The sequence below is a fragment of the Melozone crissalis genome, unplaced genomic scaffold (genome assembly GCF_028551555.1).
Source record: "Melozone crissalis strain CALT ecotype California unplaced genomic scaffold, PUWL_Pcris_2 ptg000029l_1, whole genome shotgun sequence".
NCBI lineage: Eukaryota > Metazoa > Chordata > Aves > Passeriformes > Passerellidae > Melozone > Melozone crissalis.
Genome location: NW_026535807.1, coordinates 4534601 through 4553641, shown reverse-complemented (window position 1 = coordinate 4553641; position 19041 = coordinate 4534601). Strand labels below are relative to the sequence as shown.

Genomic DNA, 19041 nt, shown 5'->3' with positions numbered 1-19041 from the left:
ATGGTGCCATACCCTGGTCTATGAACCAGCTACATCTGCTTGTGTAAGGGGACCAAGCACAAGCAATGGTGGGACACCGGTGGCAAGGGCCATGGCAGTTACCAGCTTGGCTTAACTAAAGAAATGAATAATCCTGGTCATTTTCTATGAACTGCACTACTGGCACTCTGTGGTTTCACTTGTGAACAATCACTCCTTCGGCAATAATATATTCCCTTTCAAACAAAGCAATTGAAAAAGGCAAATCACAACAGATGCCGATATTATGCTGTTCCACACTGCTCTGGAGTATACGCATTGTCACAGGTGCTTCTGGATTTATCTTGTTCAAAATTCAGTTCTGCCCACTGCCTTACAATGGCACACAGCTCAGGCTTGGGGCAGGACTGTCACCTTGGGCTTGCAGCTCTTCCTCCAGCCCCATCTTGCAGTCCTTGACCCACAGCTCGTATGCTCTTTCCAGGGTCTCTTCACTGGTGTCATTGAATATGTCTGGAAAATAAGAGTTGTGGTTAATAGGACATCCAGAGGAGTTTTTCCTGCCTGCACACACTGACTATGGACTGTCACTCCAGTTTGTGGGAGCCTTTTGTCTTGTGTGTGGAGACTGAGCTTCATGAAAATGGTGTGAAAAGGAAAGAGATACCAGAGATCACAACCTGGTACCATGCATTGCTTCTATGTTAGGGGTTGGCTAGCTTTTATTTTTAAATCTTATGAGTATTTCATCCCTGATATTGAACAGATATTATTTAGCTTGCAAATATTATTTCTAGGCACAGTAAAAAATTAAATTCCTTTTGCCGAGGATATTTAACAATATTTTCAAGTATAACAGAAGAATTGTTTTTCTCTTTTCCCCTTGCTGATTTTTCTGTCAGAGCACTGCATTGCCCTTTGCAAAATGAATTGGTTTATCATAATGCAATTAATTAGACCTCAGTCCTTAATGGAGGATTTCTGGGGTCAGTCCCCTCTGAGGGGACCCTCTGAGTAGGCAGAGCAGTGCATTTCCCTTTGCAAAATGCATTGGTTGTGTCCCCTCAGGGGTCTCCCCAGGGTCCCTCAGGCCGTACCTGCCATGCCGAGGCCTGTGGGCAGAGCACGGTATTTCCCTTTGCAAAATGAATTGGTTAATCATAATGTAATTAATTAGACTTCAGTCCTTAACAGAGTTCTGGGGCTTGTACATAGGAGGGATCCTGTCTCTTGATGGGTTTACCAAGATACAAAAGAGTGCAAGAAATGCACAACTGCAAACCACAGAGCTCATTTCCCAGGCTGTCACTGCCCGCCAAGTGCCCCCTCATGGGGGCTCCCTGAGGTATGGTCCCTCAGGCCGTACCTGCCATGCTGAGGCTGGTGGGCAGAGCACTGCATTTCCCTTTGCAAAATGAATTGGTTAAGTGTCCCCTTAGGGGGCCAAGTCCCCTCGGGGAGCTCCCTGGGGTCCCTCAGACCGTGAGGCCGGTGGGCAGAGCACTGCATTTCCCTTTGCAAAATGAATTGGTTGTGTCCCCTCGGGGGCTCCTGGGTGTCCCTCAGGCCATACCTGCCACGCCGAGGCCTGTGGGCAGGGGCATCCGGAGCTGTCCCCCGCTGTGCTTGAGGCGCTCCCGCAGGGCTCTCTGGATGAGGGCCCAGCTGCAGCCGCTGTGCCAGACCGGCAGCTCCAGGCCCCGCATGCACTGCAGGATTTGCTCCTTGTCCTCGGTGGCCAGCAGCCCGCGCGCGTGGGCCACGTACGTCATGAAGGCCATGTCGACATTCACAGCTTCCCCGTGCATCAGTGACGGCAGAACCCTCTGCAGAACAGTAAAGGTGGGTGGCACAACGGGTTTGGGGCGGCAAATGGGAAACAAGTGGGGTGTATTGCTAAAAGTGTCCCTGCAAAATGACATTTGACTCACTGCGGTTGCTGGATGTTGGCGTCTTGTGATTTATAGGTTGCTAGGATGATCCGTTTTGCACGTGATTAATCGCAGCTAAAATCTCCCATAGGGATCTAGGATCTCATTCTCCTCCCATCTAAATCACTGATAGAGCGCCATGAGATGGAGGGATGGGCTCTGGATATTGGATAAGATGTAGGTGTCCCCACTCATTCCTCAGTGGCAATTTCTCCCCAGCAATACGGGCTGTGGCCTACATGGCTTTGTGCTGTGTTACAGCTCATGTTGGTGATTTCCAGTGGCTTCACTGCAATCTGGTTTTCTTTGAGCTTCAGTAAGTGCCCAGTAAGAAGCAACAACTGGATCAAGGTCTGAATTGGAAATGGGTAGAGTTACGGGGGAAATTGGGCAGGAGAAGGAGTCCCTTTGATACGGGTGTGTTGGGTGACCTAGCATGTGCAAATCTGAAGTTTATCTCAACTCCTTTTCACAAGGTATTTCATGAAGCCTATTGATTTTTTTCTTTTATCTTTGAAGTGGATATTGCAATATAAAGTCTGTCACTCACCATTTCCAGCTCTGGGCTAATAAGGTGGCCAAAATCAACCAGTCTGTCCAGGTCATCCTCCCAGAGGTTGGGAGCCAGCTCTTCCAGCATGGTTTCAATGGCAATCCTGGTAGTCTGCAGTGCAGCATCCCCATGGTGAGCAAAGCTATTGCAGGACTGGAACTTGGTATCCAGTAGGTATTTTCCATGGTTCTTGAGCAGGTAAAACAGCCCTTTGTGTTTCATGAGGGCCATCTGGGACAAAGAAGAGATAATTAATGATAATTGTCTGATATTTGTATGTGCTGTTGGAAACTTGAGTGTTTCAGTAGATTGGACTGCAATAACATGTTATACACTAGTTCCCCTGCTGCTGGGCAGCTCTGCCCATGCTGGGGGCTTGCTACATGCTCCCATAGCCCAGCACGTGGTTTGTAATGAGCTTTGGTTATTTCTGTGCCTGGAAGGAGACTTGGGACTAGATGGTGGCCATCCCCAGGACAAGGACTGGGCGGTGGGGACTACCACCTTGGAGTTGCTCTTAGGGCAATGGAAGGAGGGGAAACACTGCAGTATAGAGAATATGAGGGTTTAGAAGTGATGTCCTTGTCAGAAGTACATATTTTTCCCTCTCTGACTCATGCATTAGCCCCACCCCTGCAGTGGGGAATGGTGACCTGAGGGTTTCACAGTACCTGCCAGAAACCTCCAGATATCCTGGGGATTTCTCATTGTGCAAGCACTGAAAATTGCTGTTGATGAACTCATCTCTAATACACTTTAATAGCTTGAACTCTGCTTTATCAAAAGTTTCCAAAGCTCTCCAGACATAAAGCAATTTACTGAGCACTTTCCAGGTAATTTTAGAAGTAGAATTTGCCTCACAGGAGATTGATTGACCACACTCAACATAGCCACTGAGGTAGGTGCAAATGATCTTGCAGATTATTAATCCCCAACATAATGAGCCTCAGATTCTCTGCCAGGAGTTCATTACAGAGTGCTATGGATCAGCCTCAATGGAAAGATGAGGCTTTTCTTCCTTGGTTTTGCTGTGTCTCCTGTGAGTTTTTGCTGTTTGTGACTGTGAATTTTGGAGTTTCCTCCACAGGGTTAGCACTGGACACTGAGTGTAAGGGATGTTCTAACAAATTTAGCAGCTGTAAAAAAGCTATATATAGACTCGATGAGAATTAAAAGTCCTCATGCACCCTTGATAGCCTACCTTGATTCCTCTAAGCTTTTTATAGAATGCCATGGATTCTGCTGGACATTTTAGTTTCCAGTACTTAGAAGGAGCAAGAAAGATGAGGACAGACTTCCTAGTAGGGCTTGTTGTGCTAAAAGAGGGAGAGTGGTTTAAACTGAAAGAAGATACATTCAGGCTAGTTGTGAGGAAGAAATTTTTTACAATGGGGATAATGAAACCCTGGAATGAGTTTTCGAGGGACTGGTAGATGCCCCATTCCTGGAAACACTCAAGAACATGTTGGATGGGGCTTTAAGCAACCTGAGTGAAAGGTATCATCGCAAGGGGGTCAGATTTGGTGACCTCCAAAGGTCGCTTCCAACCCAAACCATTGTATGACTTTTCAATTTTGAAAACTGCAGCTGCAAAAGTTCATACCTTTAAAATTTCCCCGAGGCCATTGGAGATGTGTCGCCGAGGGATGCTCTGGAGGAAGGACCTGTCCAGGAAACTCGCCACGGGCGGGGTGTAGCCCCCGAGCTTGTTCTTACACTGCAGAAAGTTCACCCCGTTCTTGGCCCCCACACTGGCATCCACGTAGGAGAGGAGGGTGGTGGGGACCCGAATGTAGGGGGTGCGTCTCCTGTAGAGCGACGCGGCGAGCCCCACGATGTCCAGGCACACGCCCCCGCCGATGGCGATGATGGGCTCCGTGCGCCGGTCCAGGCTGAAGCTCTGCACCTCATGCAAGATGTTCAACACCAAGTCCATGGATTTTGTTTCCTCGGTGGTGGGCAGGGCGAGGATTTTGTGCTGGACGTTGTTCTGTTCGAAGTATTCTCTGACTTTGGAGCCGTAAAGTTTGTCGACGACTTCGTCAATGACGATGAAGCGACGCAATTTCCTCTTGCTGGCCATGGCCGGCTCTGTTTGCTGGGGATCAGTGATGTGGCCCCAGAGCAGAGTGGTGTTAGAGGGCTCCAGAATGTTGTATGTTTCTACCACTTTGTAGCAAAAATAGATGGGAGCTTCAACGATCCAGGAAATCCCACCTTCGGAGATGCACTCACCTCTGGCAAGGATCAGAAAACATGGTTTGAAATCACTATATATTCCTAGCTTGATCTTTGCATGTCTGAGCTAATTTAAGGATATTCCTGAGAGATAAAGAATGTGGAGTCTCCTGCCCATGCACTGCAGAAACATGGGGCTGTGAGGCTGGGACACCCCCATGAGTGTCAGGGCTTACCAATTTTGTTCATGGAGAAGCTCTCTGAGGTCTAAGTGAAGAGTTAAATGTTTGAATTCGTACATAACATTAAAAAGATACAGTCCAGAAGGGCTGGGGCATGTTTTTCATGCTAGAAGTTGAAAACCCATAAAGAATGAGCCAGCCCAATCATTTCAGCTTTCAGAAAGGGAGTGGGGAAGAGAAGAGGTTGCCAAAATTTTCCACATTCATTGAAGAAGCATCCTCTGATGGTGTATCTAGATGGTAGTAGTTAATTTATTCCTGTCTATCTATACACAGCCACACATCACATCTCCATTCAGACCAGTGTTTCTACAATGCCTTATTGAACTAGCAGATCTCTACCTCAAAATAGGTGTGATAGAAATAGGAAGTGCTCCTGTAGAGGGAAAGAAAATGATCTTGGGGTTGGGAAACAATTCCACATTGGAGTTTTGAAGGATAAATAAAAGCCAAAATTAGTTATCTATCTAAACTAATGAAAAACACAGCCATACAACCCCTTCCTTCTGTGGGATGGGCAAACCAGGGAAAAAACAAGTTAGGAACAAAAAAAGGAAAAAAAAGGCAGATGTGTTTTATATAAGACTGTTTTTTGAGCTGCATTTTGGTAAAAAATGAGTTTCTGTGATATTCGTTGGATAATCAGATTTCCCTACATGCCCAATTTCTTTTCACATGCCTGAACATTCACTTAGAGGTCAAAATAGATGCTTCTCTGCTTTCTTTACCAAATTGCCTCTTAGTTTTAAACTCTTAAACTCTCTAAGCCCTTAAACTCCAAAGCTGTTAAAGAAAACCAGTGAGGATTTACACCTTCCAGAAAATTTCAAATATGGTATCAGAAAAAGCATGGTTGTGTACATTTCAATGCACTATCTTACAGCTGTACTTAACTCCATGTGCATTCATCTCTGATGTGTGAACCTTTTAAGAGACAGGATGGTTTGGAATATTATTTGGTGGAATCATCTTTGGATGCTGGATGGTACAACCAGTACCCATTGCAACCCCTCTGCTCTATGAAAATCAGGGAATTTGGGACTGAACATGCCCTTGTGGGAGTATATGTCAGCTGAGGATTTTTCTGCGTGTTCTTGGGCCCTAGGTTCATCCTTCTATTGACTGAGGTCCAGCAGGCTGGTTTTGGGTCTGCTAAAGCCCTGCTCTAGCTGCTGCAGCTCTGCCTGGGTGATGCTCGTGTGCGGTCACTGCTGGTGCTGGTGAAGGTCCCTCTGACCTGGCTGAGAAAAGGGTTAGACTTGTGCCATTAAAATCTGAGCGTGACAAAGGCTGGAAAACTTCTGACATGCTGAAGAGAACTGCATTAAAAAAGATCTGCATTATGAATGGAGCTCCATGTGCTTGTGAGAAGGAGTATGCTGTAATTAAAAGATAATTAACTGGGGAGACATACTATCAGCAGAGAGCTGTGTGTATCCCTGGGGGAAAGTTTTGTCTCTGCTCTATCTGAAGCAGCATTAGGTGACTTCTGCAGTTTGAGGGATGTGTTAAGGGTTTTGCTCCTGTCAGTGACAGTTTATTTTTCCCACCTACCCATTTCATTTGTCTGCAACCACCTCTATAAACCCATCTGTCTCCCATGCCTCAGCGTGAGATTTTGCGCACACACAGATTGAATTTTCACAGAAGTGGAGGAAATGAGCCCAAGTGCAGCACACAGATGTCCCTGCGTAAGATTTTCAGAAGTTTAAAGAAAATTCCTGTCTACAAAAATGGAGGCTGTTGATAAAATTCCCTCTGTAACTCCGAGCTATGTCAAGGAGCACTGCATCTGCCCATGCTGCCATACTGCCCATGTTCCCAAGACATGTTCCCAGGTTTGTACGCATAGGTCAGGTTGGATGGGGCTTGGAGCACCCGGGTTTAGTGGAAGGTGTCCCTGCCCATCTCAGGGGTTTGGATTAGATGACCTTCAAAGATCCCTTCCAGCCTGAACTATTCTGTAATTCTGTCATTGCAGGTTGAAGACACCATGGCACCCAAGAGAGTTTTTCCATCCCACCAAGAAGACTGGCCAGTCTGGCTGGCCAGAACAACACAGGCTCCTTCCTATACTCACATTGTTGCCTCAGAGAGAGTGACCTCGTCCTCATCGTTGTTGGAGAGGGTTTCTCCTTTCTTGATGCGGCTCCATGTGCTCTTGACTCTTACCAGCTGGAAATCTGTCTGCTGGGGCTTCTGGGGCATGGTGGCTCCTGGGACTGCTGCAGCACACGCCTCCTCTGTCACCAGCATGCTTCCAGAAGGTGAAATCTCCCTACCCAGAGATCTCCCATCACTGGGTGCCTTTGAGGTGCTTTTTAAAGGCTCCAGGTTGACCAGGCATCAGGAGGGGAGGTCTCGTCTCCATGTGAGAGACTAATTACAAAACTGAGATTACCTAATCTGGGATGCATGTGAGGGGTGGCAGGGATGTTTGAAGACACGTGTGACTACCAGGATGGGGTTGTGTAATCAGCTGGTTTTATAATGCTTAAGATGTACAATAGAAGTGCATATATTAACTTCCAACATGATGCCTTACAGCAAATTTAAAGTTATGAAAGGCAGTTTGTGTGATTCTTCACATCATTCAGGAACCTCCTTTGCTGAGCAGAGCCTCTGATCTGGCTGCAGCTCTATACTGCTCTTATGGGATGAGACAGGAGCAGAAGCGTGGGGATTAATACCAGCTGGTTAAACCTCTTTTGAGTTCACATTACTGGGATTTTCTTGAATTAAGGAGCAAAACTATATATATAATAAATATTTTTGCTTTTATGGTGGGTTTAAAAAATTATCAGAGAGCATTTATCTCCTGAAGGGCTGTTTGGGGCATGAGCTGGGTTTTGATCTCCACGTGACTGGGGGATGCACAATTCACTTTTCCATGTGATCTTCCAGCTGGGGCTTTTGGAGGGCCCCAGGCTCAGGTTGCCACACAAAGTATTCCCTTGGCATACAGCTCTGTGCTCTGAGCACAGGAAGATCTTCCTTTGATTTCACCAGCAGTGCCTGAAGGCACAAACCTGTCTTTGCCACCTTCTCAGCCGTGTTTCTGAAAGCTGTCCTTGTTCAGAAACAAAGATCAAGAAAACCAAAATCAGATGTAAAAGCAGAGGCAGGAAAAAATGAGTCTTAAAGAACCCATTGGACAACACTGTGTCATTGCTTTGAAGGCTTAATTGCAGCCAAACTCACTTTGGAATCTTCATCTATCTCAAAATTAATATTGGGAAAAAGTTGCAAGAAAAACCTCCAAAGCCATGTAGCCCTGCTCCAAGAAGTGCCTAACTCCTGACTCCAGTCCTCACTGCTGGCTTCATCTCCAGATGGCAAAGTGCTTTTTAAAGAGGACAGGCTGTTAACCCCATTTTGTAGAAGAAGAAAATAGAGTCTCAGAAGTGAAATAATTTTCCCAAAGTCACCTTAAAGCTCGTGCCCTTTAGATGGCACACTAAAGCTTGTAGCCTGTTTACCAAATACTTGTCCGAAATTTTAACTCCCAATCTAAATACAATTTTTATTGCTTTCAGCAGGAACTGCAATTCTAATGCAGTTTGTTGTTTACTAAATCATAAAATAGAACAATCTTAGGTATGCCAGGAGGTCTGTCTTTTTCATCTTGTTTATTTGTTTTAACTAATAACAATACAGTCAGCATTGAGTCTTCTTTTATTTGCTTTCCTTTTACTCTTTCCTCATGTGCATTTACTTATTTTCTATTTACACTTCCCTATTCTATTCTGGGGACACTGAAATATCTTCTGTTACATTTGAGAAGTTGACAAATTTACATTGGTTACTCCAATGTGTCCCTGTACAGGGCAGTGGTGACCTTGTGGCTAAGGACCCCTTGTAGATAATCTGAGGTTCAGTCTTGGGATGTTTTTGGCCTCATACCTGGTGGTTTAGCTGGGGCATGTCTGTGATATGTAACTAGAAGGTTATGAAACTGCCAATTACTTTCTTGAGAGCCAGCAGCTTCCCAAGGTCAGGATGTGAACTTACTCTTACATAAAGCAAAGGCACTCACAGTCGGCTCTTTTGTTGTGCCTTTCTCATGTCAGAGGCTGTTGGATCTCACCTGCTGCCTGTGCTCTGGGTGGGACAGGAAGGTGCAGCCCCAGCCTGGAGCCATCCTCCCCACACAGCCTCTCCCCAGGGCTGGGGCTCTGCCCAGGTGATTGAGGGAGGAGACTTTGTCCCCTCACCAGGCACCCAAGCACCGACCTCCTGCTCTGCAGAGGCAGCAAACCCACCACAGCATCCTCTGAGGCCAGGGGACAAGAAGGAACATGCACAGCCCTTCAGGTAAACTCCCTGTGTGGGGTGGGGAGCTCCAGGAGAGCGGTGTGACAGGAGGGGACACCGTGTGATGCCCTAGTCCTGGGTCCCCACCTTCCCCATGGAGAGGGTGCCTGCAGGCTCTGTGGCTTGGCAGCAAGGAGCAGAGGGTGGGTTTGTCAGGGAGAGGAGAGAGGCTGAGCACGAGATGGGCTTGCAGGAACCTGGAGTGGAGGGAGTGGGACAATCCCAGGAGAAAGGAATATGGGATGCTTGCAATGTCAAGAAAGCTTTGGCTGGGACTAGTTTCTGATGGATTGTCATGCTTTCTTCAGAAATAATTTCTCTCCCTCATGGAGCAATGGGGAGATTCAGCTTTTCAACTTATTTTCCAGCAGTAGAGTCTGTAGAAAATGCATCAGCTAGTGTGTATTTTCCTTGCTTTCCCCTGAAGTTCAGTCAGGGTTTAGATCCCTGGTTCATGCCATGAGCAGCAGCACCCTCTCTCTGGCTGCTTCCTCCTGCACCCGCTCCATCCCTAAGCTCCTACCTGTCCCCAGGCCAACACTGCTGGCTTGCTGCAGGCTCTGGCACTGTGGATGCTGAGGCTAAGGCTGAGCAGGCTGAGCTCTGCTGGGACATGCCCTCTGCAATGTCTGATGGCCACTCTGGTTTTGGCCGCACTGCCCACCCACGCCTGTCCCCACATGGGCCATGACATGCCCTGTGCTGGGACATGTGTTTACACACTAAGGCAAAGAGGTGAGGACTGGGATAAGCTGTTGTCAATGCCTGAGGTGCCTTGGTGAATATGATGGCTGGAGCTGTACAGGATGGTTTTAGCAGAGTGGATTTCCAGGTGCTTAGCACCAAGCAGCTCCTGCCAAAGTGCTTGGCACAGGAGCACCAAACAGTCTGGCAGCAAAGTGTTCAGGTGGATCAGGTTCAGTGCTTTGCCCTGGGTGGGAAAATGGGCTCTTTTGGAAGGCATTGCTGGGGCTACAAAACAGATCTAGAGTCTGGAAGGTGAAATGAGGATAGCCCTAAAATGGGAACCAAAGGTTTGGTCTTTTTGGTCTCATGTCTTTGCTTCATTTTTGCCAAATCCAGCCATCTTTTATCTCTGTGCCTCCTTCAGGTGATCCCCTGCAAACAGTAAAGTGTTCTCCTCTTTTTTCCACCTACAAAGTGCTATCTGAGCACAAACTGCAGAGTTTAATTGAGATTCTGGAGCAGCAGGTCCCTCCATGGCATGGCACTGCCTGTCTGCTCAGGGGACACTGATGTCCCACACGTACAATCTTGCAATCCTAACTCCTGACTTTGGTGTGAATCAAAAGTTCCTGATTTCAGACAGAGTAGAAGCTGCAATTTATTGTTCAGTTTAGTTATAAAGCAGGGTGGCAGTGCTCTCAGCACCTGCCCAGGAAGATGCTGGGAACCATTCTGCTGGCAAGAACAGTCCATTTTAAGAATTGCCACCTTATCTTCCTTTATGAAGCTGCTGGAGACCTAAAGCAGCCCTTTCCTGCTCTTTCATGGAGGGTTATTTTCAGCATTTTCTTCTTCTGAGTGAGCTGGTTTTCATTTCTCCCACTGATGATAATGTACAACTAGATGGGAAATGGAAAGCTATATCTGTGCATATGTAGATCCATAGACACACAATCAGGAAATCTAATTTAGTGCTTAATATGCTCCAGCAGTTTTTCTCGGGTTGTGTAAACTATGCACTGAAATGAAGCACTTTTTCCTGGAATAACCTTAAAAAAAATTAGTTACATAAAGTTTAGCTCACCTTCATGGGCCAGGCAGCCAGCCCTGAGCTCTGCTCTGACTTGTCTGCTGCTTGCATAAATGAGGGCAATTCTGACCTCTGCTGTTGGCCCAAAGCATCACCAAGCTGCAAAAAATGCAGCACTCCCTGCAAAGGTTGTGTAAGCTTGGATGGGGGGTTGCTCCTGGCATGCCCTGCCTGTGCCCTCTCCCTGCAGCACCTCCTGGCTCTCACGTTTGGTGTTATAACACAGCTTACAAAACAGCCGAGGGCAAGTCTTGTTTCCTCCCCTTTGTGTGACAGGCAATCCCTGTCTGTTACTTATCCAGAAGCAGAACATGAAGATTACTAAAAGCTGACATGGATTATAAACATGTTTTTACCCCTAAATTAGCAGGATGCCTCTGAGTGCTTGGCAGGAAGGATGAGAAGATCCCAACCTCCAGCACTCTTCAGCTGAGCAGTGGGAGCCTGGGGATGCTCTCTCATGTAGTGGTGAAAATGCTGCAAGAAGACTATGTGTCCTCTTCTCTGGAAATGTAGCTGGGCTGAGGTCAGCAAACCAGCATAGTTTGGGAAAGGGGTGCAATTCCTGCAGCTGCATTTAGTTATAAAACTGCTGGAAGAGATAAAAGGTTCCCCAGATGGTTAGAGATTGGGATGAGATGTAAATCATGGCATTGTATCACAGAATCACTGAATGGGCTGGTTTGACAAGATGTTAAAGCCCATCACATTCCACCCCCCTGCCATGGCAGGGACACCTTCCACTGTCCCAGGTTGCTCCAAGCCCTGTCCAGCCTGGCCTTGGACACTTCCAGGAATCCAGGGACAGCCACAGCTTCTCTGGGCCCCCAGCATCTCATCACCCTCTCAGAGTAGAATTTCTTCCTAATAGCTAATCTAAGCATACCCTCTTTCTGTCTAATCTAAACATACCCTCTTTCTGTCTGAAGCCATTCCCCCTTGTCCTGTCACTACATGCCTTGTAAATGGTCTCTCTTCATCCTTTTTGTAGGCTCCATTCCGGTATTGGAAAGCCACAGAAGTAAAAGAGATGTCTTTTTTCACTCACTCCATGTAGTTCTCTGCAGCTTTTCTATCACAGGCAATAAAACCCTGCCAGGGGCAATCTGCTCCACCCCAGCCTTGGCCTGTGTCTCACAGGTGCTTTCATAACCCAGCACGTGCTCTCACACTTGAGGAGTGGGGGAGTTCCTCTGAACCTTGCCTCACCCTCTGGGGCCACAGCTTGCTGTGATCCATGATGGATTGCTGCCATAAAGGTTTTCTGGGATCTCAGGGCAGGTTCAGTGCCATGGGCAGCATTGCTTTGGCTCCCAGAGCAAGGTGATCTGGATCTTGCAGATGTTTCCACAGCCTTTGAAATGCTGGCACATTGTGTGGTGCAGAGCAGCCTCCCTGGCACAGACACAGCTTGGGGACACTTGTGCATCCCGTGGACACACAGATCTTCCTTTTCACAAAGCTTCGCCCACGGCCTGTGTCTCCTGCCTGGTTTGGCAAGAGCAGTTTTGGAAGCATTCTGTTTCCTCCAAGGAAAATTGGACTTGAAGGAGCAGAGGTGGTGTGCAATTGTTTGGTGTTTGATGTTTGTCTTGGAGCTTTAAAAGCAAAATTAATGTGTTTAAAACATTCTTGTTCTTGATCAGCTCTGAGGGGAAAAAGGGAGAATGCATGCTGCAAAACTCTATTAGAAGTATGAGATGCTTTCAGTTTGAAAAGGTTTTCATGATTGTTTTCATAGCCCTCCAAAACCCTATATTTTGTGTTTTAAAAAAAGCACACCTATGTTTATGTACTTTAAACTCCACTTCCACTGATTGAGCAGTTACAAAATCATTATTCTTCCTTTTAATTTCCATTTCAGAAACTCCGGCTGGGCACATTGCTGAGAACCTTCTCAAAGCCAAAGAAATAGCCCTCAATAACCCTCATGTACCTGAACAGCTCAGGAATTACTTACAAAAAGCTCTTGATGTTGCTCTTGGACTAGACCCTTACCTGGATGCAATGGCAGCTTCCAAGAGGTACAGATTGTCCTTTGTAACCTGGTGCTTTTGTCTGTGATGGGATGAATATAGTTTTTTTCTGTGATGGGATGAGTATCTTGTTAGATTTTCTGTCCAGAACATGCCACAAATGTGGGACACAGCAGCAGGAAGTGGAATGAGGCTTAAGTGCACTCAAATATGTAGCAAAGTGTGCATGGATGTGTGTCTGTGAGCCCACAGCCTGCAGGAAAGGAGGTGAGAACTAAAAGCTTTAAGTATAAATTTTTGGAGATATTCTCCCAAGAGATTGTTGACTGTGGCAGTGTCTGAGCTGCAGCATTTCCTGGGGAACACCAACCTCCACACTGTGCTTGCTGGAAGGCTTGAAGAGTGAGCCCCTGGATCCAGCTGGGAAAAATTAGGAATGAAGAAATCCTGCACCTCTGGATCCACCCTCTAATAACAGCCTTTATATGTGGCTTTTATCTCCAAGCACTCAACAAACATTAATTAATCTGCTAACTAAATTACTCTGGTAACTAAACTAATTAATTAAACTAATTTAAGGTATCATTAATTCAGAAGTCCAACTGATACCCTCATTATTCTTTTTTGAGCTACAGTATATTACCCAGCCATGTGGGGTCTGCTAAACAATTCCCATTTATCAGTGTACATTTTGATATGTGGAAAAAGCCAGTTCTGTCTAAAATTGACAATGTGTAAACTGTTCCAGGCTGTGGATTATGGGAACGCTGAGCGTTCTCTCTGTTGCTGAAATAATAGCTGATAGTTGTTTGACTTACACTTGCTGTAGGATAATAGCTATACATTATCTTATTAAAGTTGTTAAAGCATTTGTGAGGGGCAGAAAAAAGGTTATATGAAATGTTCTACTCTTTAAGTCTTGGATTATCTGACTGTGGCTGACACGGGTTATGAATTCTTTCTCATTTTACTGAGGAGCGGAGGGGGGGAGCTGGAGGAATAAACCCACTGAAATGGCTCTAAATTCTGGCCCAAAGAATGATCACCATCCATTTCTGGTGGTTACTTTCTTCACATGGGGTAATCTAACCTGTCTGGAGGCTATGGTCTTCTTCCAGTCCTCTATTGCCTTCCCCATGTAATAGGTAACATCTCACTTCATCCAGAGACATTGTCACAGGCCTGACTTCTGTGAAATAGCATCTGCAGGCACTCTGCTTTTCTGAGCACTTTGTGAGGAAAAACATTTTTTTTCCTGCCTTGTAAGAAAAATTTAGATTTTATATCTTTCCCTTCTATTCTGCAAAGAAACCTTATTTTTGGCAGGAACAAAACTAATAATTGTAGAACTGAACAAAACCTAGCCAGGATAACTGAATTAATTCATTCCAAAGCAGCAGATAGATAGAGATCTGTCTGGGACCATCTGAAAACGGGAAAGGTTTGGGGTTGAACAGTGGGGAATTATTTCCTTTAGTCCCATGTTCTCTCCTTCCCAAGCCCCTATGGCTGGGGTGGCTGCCAGAACTGAGATGTGCTTATTGCCAAACTACGTTCTCTTAGGACTGGAATTTAGGATACTTGTGATGCTTCTGGGCTAATTTTTTTATGGTCATGCACAGATGGAGCTTTTCTAGGAGTTTCCTCTTGGTTGTTGCTTTTTATGCTGGATGCTCAGATTTTGGTTGTTATCATAATACCGAAATGTCTTTTTTTTTTTTTTTTCAGAAAAACTTCACCTGAGCACATCCCAGGGGATACTGAAGGAGTTGAAAGCAGTGTCAGGCTGCAGGAAACACGTGCCTCTGGCTCTTTGAATGGCAAGTGGTTCAGCCAAGAGGGTAAAAATGCACCAGATTGATGTAAAGGCTGTCACTGGAATTGAAGCTATCATTCTTTACTTTGTCTTGAGTAAGGGGAGGATGAATGCCATGGAAATGCTCAGAAAATGTGGGAAATTACTTATAAAGAAAGATATGAGCTTCCTGTAGGCTTTGAAAACTCTGGCATGAGTTTTCCTGTACCCTGCCCTCCATGGCCTTGTATTCTCTTACATGTGCCCACACAAGAGTGCTTTAATTCCCAGTGCCAGCCCCAGCCCTCAATCAACAGCAAAGAGATCATCATCCTTCCTGGAAGGGAAAGGGATGGAAAAATGCTCCTGGTTTGGGTTTGGGGTGTCTGATAGTAGTTAATATGCTTTTTGTGGTGGAGGTGGCTGTGGCCAAGCACAGCACCTTTACAAGTAGAAATACCCAGGCTTGTATCCTCTTATAAAGCCTATTACACTAAATCTATTCCCAGATTCATTCTTCCCAGATGTTCTCATCTTTGGAGTAATATATCATCCCAGTGAAGTACTCTTATAATCTATTACACTAATACATTGTTCGAAGGACACCACTGATGATAAATTTCTTAAATGATGGTGCTGTCTAGGGATAATGACTCTAAGAGCAAATGCAAGGTAATGTAGTGATTTTTTTTTTAATGCTGGATTCCAGAAAGAATATGGAGCCATCTCAAAGCCATTTTCATATGGGGGGAATGTTAAAATATGCAATATTTCAAGCACTATTTAACAAGCACTTGAACAATAGCAGCATTGATGATAAAGGTTCTACATTTAAAATCAGTCCTTTTATTCTGTTGTCTTTTAGCTGCATTTTTAGATGAAATTTTGTCAGATTCTGTGGTTAAACCCTTATTTGAGAGTGTTTTAATATTAGGGGTTTTTTAATGATCACTTAAAAGGCACATCTAATTTTTATTGTGAACAAAGTATAGTCTTTCTCATGGTTTTATTTTCAAATTTTTATTCTTGTCTTTCCACAGGCCAAATTTTTAGGATGTTTGTCCATATGATCAGAGCCAGGAAGATATTATTAATTGGCAAGCCTAAAGGTTACAGTATCCTTGCTATGGCAGAGGAATTGCCAGACAATGGCAAAATCTTTGCCTGTGCAGAAGAGCCCTATCTCGGAGTGTACAGCCAGGAGGCATTTGATCATTCCCCAGATGGCAAAAAGATAAGCCTGCGAGTGGGACCAGTGGCAGACACCTTGGAGGTAAAATCAGCTGGAAAGGGGATTTGGGAGTTCTTGTGAAGAGCACATTAAAGAATTTCAGGTCTTATTCCCTGCCCACACGACGCTGGGTGGTGGCTCCGGTTTCCTTGCAAATGTGTGAACACACTCTTGCGCTTATTTCTTATTTTCAATATATGATGGGGCAGCTCTGTAACACAAGACAGTTTTTCTCCCTTTTAACTAAAATCCTGCAGCTTTTTGATCAGAGGGATCACAGGCTCTCAATGTAGGTCGGTAGGCTTCAATGGCAGTTTAACTCAACAAGGGTTGGCTTTGTTTCAGGTCCCTAATTCCAAATATAACAAACAGGAAGAATGGATCTGTACCCTGCTGAGCCAACTTTTGAGAAGGACAGCTTGCTCCCAATGTTCACAAGAGCTGGGAAGCTCCTGGAGAAGTTTCCAATTCTGCTAAAACCTCTCACTATTTTTCCCCACAGCAAACTCTTAGATGAATTAGACCCCATTTTCTCACTTCCAGAGCAATGTGATTAGCCTCAGACAAATAACTGCTGTACTTGTTTCATTCTGACTGGTGACTTTGTTCCAAATAGAGAAATCTTATGATTACTGGCAGCTCACATCTAATTCCAGTTTGTGGGTCTCCAGGATGCTGCTGGGGGTCCAGCATGAGACAGGTGGTGCCCATACCAGGTTCATTAAAAAGCCTTTGTATTATTAATACAAATCAATTTGATCTGATTTCATTTTCAATCAGGATGTGTCAGTGTGAGCTTGATTGTAACTTTATTTGCATTAGCAGGCACCATATTTATTTCTAAAATGAAATGGCCAGGAGCTTTCTGACCTCTGGTTTTCATGACCTCCAAGTTTGATAAGAAAGAAACAAAGAGCTTTGCAAGTATACGAAAAAACGAAATGTTACAGATCACCTGCAATGTGCAGCATTTAAAATCCCAGCTCCCCGCAGTGAGTGTGAAATTAATTGAATTGCTGTTGCTCTCTAGTGCCCATTCTGTGCAACTGACTTACTGTGACTGAATTAAAATATCTAGAGGCAGGCAGAGTACATGCTGTGTAGAGATTAAAGAAGGGAGCAAAGACATGAAAATTAAATCCTTAAAACAGAATGTTGCAATTGATTTTATATCCTCCAGTTGCAACATGAAGGCACATCCTGACCCCAGTTCTGCAGGTGCTCAGAACTTCAAATACCTCTTGGAGCTGTTGGGAACAGACATGGTCGTGTTTGGAAGGAGAGCTCCCAGCATGGGGACACCTTTCTGTGCAGGATTTCTGCACTGGGCTCTGAACTTTTGCTATTCAATGTGACAGGCGTTTTGTCATCAGTATCAGGACAGTCAGGATTGTCCTACAGGTTTAATTCACAATGGCTGTAAATGCTGAAGCAATGAATTTGGTGGCCTCTCTGGTGCACTTACATTTTGGGCTTCTTGAGGTTTGCCCAGCTGGAGGGATGCCTGGGTAGGTGGAAGAGGCTCAGCCTCTGGACAGCATGCTGCCTTTCCCCTCCCAGATGACCAGTGTAGCTTGGAGACTGAGCAGGCTTCCTTTGCTGCCTCGTGGGCAGCTGAAAGGCAGGAGGACAAGGCAGGAGACAGGGAGGGATGGCACAGCAGGACTCTCACAGCTCAGCTTCAATGAGGAGGTGGAGAACATTTCAGTCCCTCATGGTCTGTGGGGAGGCTGGTCTAGAGCAGAGCTGGCTAACATTTGCTGAGGAGCACAGTGAGGTTTAGAAGACCTGGATTCTGGCAAAGATTGTCATGGCTGCCTACAGAGTCTGCAGCCCTAGGTGTCATTCTAGTCCCTTTGTAGAAACTAGAGGGCAGAGCTGGTCACTCACCAATTGCTCTTTGGAGGTGTCTGATGCAGCTTTCTTGCTTGGTGATGATGGCTGAATTTTGCTTCTAAGCCAAGTACAGCAAGGAAATATTTCTGCTTATCTGTTGCTCCTCAAATTTTCGCAGTTATACAACTCCTGGAAGCAGGATTTGCCTCACTGCCCTGGCCCATTCAAAGCAGGAAAATGTCATATGGTCTATAGATTAACTACCTGTCAGGGAACTCCTTCTCTGCTGCATGAAGCTGTGATTCAGCATGTCCAAACTGTCAGAAGGAGTATGATCTCTCCCTTCTGGTGTAGAATTAGTCTACCCAGGAGCTGCATCCCACCCTCAGATATCATCCAGGTGCTGCAGGATATGTCCAGGGCTGCCCCACAACTGCTTCTGCCCTTTACAAGGAAGCTGTCAGATCTTGCAGCAGTTGCCATAAGGATGCAACAAACCTATTCCAGTGCACCTCAGACAGTGGGGCCATTGTGTCACCCTTGTGGTTTTGGCTCTTTCACCTAAATCCATGGCTCAGCGGGGCTGGGAGCAGGCAGACAGCAGAGCAAAGGCAGCACAGCAGTCCATGGCAGCACCTTGGCCAGGCTCTCTGAAGCCTCTTGGTGCTCCCTTGTGTTATCACACAGCCCTGGTAGGGTTGGCCTGATTCCCTCCCTCTTGTCCCAGATCACAGCCAGTACAAAACATGAGGGATTTTGACCTGTAAATGCTAAGTATCAGACAGGAGACAGAGAGCTTAAATACATGGTAAGGTTCACTTGGTACCTGAGGGCATGGTGATAAAATTCCACCTTCCCCACTGATGATGGACAGACACTGCCAAGCTGGGTGAGGTCCCCAGCAGAGCACAGAGCCCACACAGACCACAACACAACCCTCTGTGCCCAAGGGCCTCAGGAATTCTACATAATATTTTGAAATGTGGACTGAGGGGAAGCCTTTCTTCAGGTGCAAGTGTCTTTGGTGGGAATTAGCTACCTATTCAACATGTCCTGGGCCAGTGTTTAAAAACATTTCGCAACAAATCTTCCCTTAAGTCTGGACTCTGCTGAGCCGTGCCTGGGTAATGTGCCTTGCCATGGATCTGCTGCCAGCAAGAGCCTGATCCTGCACAAAGAGCTTCCTTCAAATCCCAGTGGACTTTTGATGAACAATGGATGCAGGATTG

The 19041-nt window shown here is 45.7% G+C and overlaps 2 protein-coding genes across 2 annotated transcripts in view; one reads left to right on the top strand and one right to left on the bottom strand.

The window, feature by feature from the left end:
- Window positions 1-352: 352 nt before the first annotated feature.
- Window positions 353-7139, bottom strand: LOC128939597 (2-epi-5-epi-valiolone synthase-like). The gene is made up of 5 exons (XM_054280655.1): window positions 6964-7139; window positions 4067-4700; window positions 2461-2694; window positions 1553-1805; window positions 353-492 (listed from the first exon to the last, which is right to left on the bottom strand). The coding sequence occupies exons 1-5, from the start codon at window positions 7137-7139 to the stop codon at window positions 353-355; spliced, it is 1437 nt and encodes a 478-aa protein (XP_054136630.1).
- A 2042-nt stretch (window positions 7140-9181) lies between these two features.
- The window catches only part of LOC128939939 (uncharacterized), a 32448-nt gene continuing 22588 nt past the window's right edge, over window positions 9182-19041 (top strand). Inside the window, exons 1-4 of the mRNA XM_054281194.1 lie at window positions 9182-9197; window positions 12839-12998; window positions 14679-14791; window positions 15786-16018. Coding sequence (XP_054137169.1) covers window positions 9182-9197; window positions 12839-12998; window positions 14679-14791; window positions 15786-16018 — 522 coding nt within the window. The remainder of the gene's footprint in view (window positions 9198-12838; window positions 12999-14678; window positions 14792-15785; window positions 16019-19041) is intronic.

Excerpts from the sequence above, each read along its gene's own strand:
- LOC128939597 (XM_054280655.1), bottom strand. The coding sequence starts at position 7,139 with ATGCTGGTGACAGAGGAGGCGTGTGCTGCAGCAGTCCCAGGAGCCACC. Across the intron at positions 4,701-6,963 it reads ACTCTCTCTGAGGCAACAAT|AGGTGAGTGCATCTCCGAAG; the intron begins GTGAGTATAGGA and ends GATCCTTGCCAG. Across the intron at positions 1,806-2,460 it reads TTAGCCCAGAGCTGGAAATG|AGGGTTCTGCCGTCACTGAT; the intron begins GTGAGTGACAGA and ends ACTGTTCTGCAG.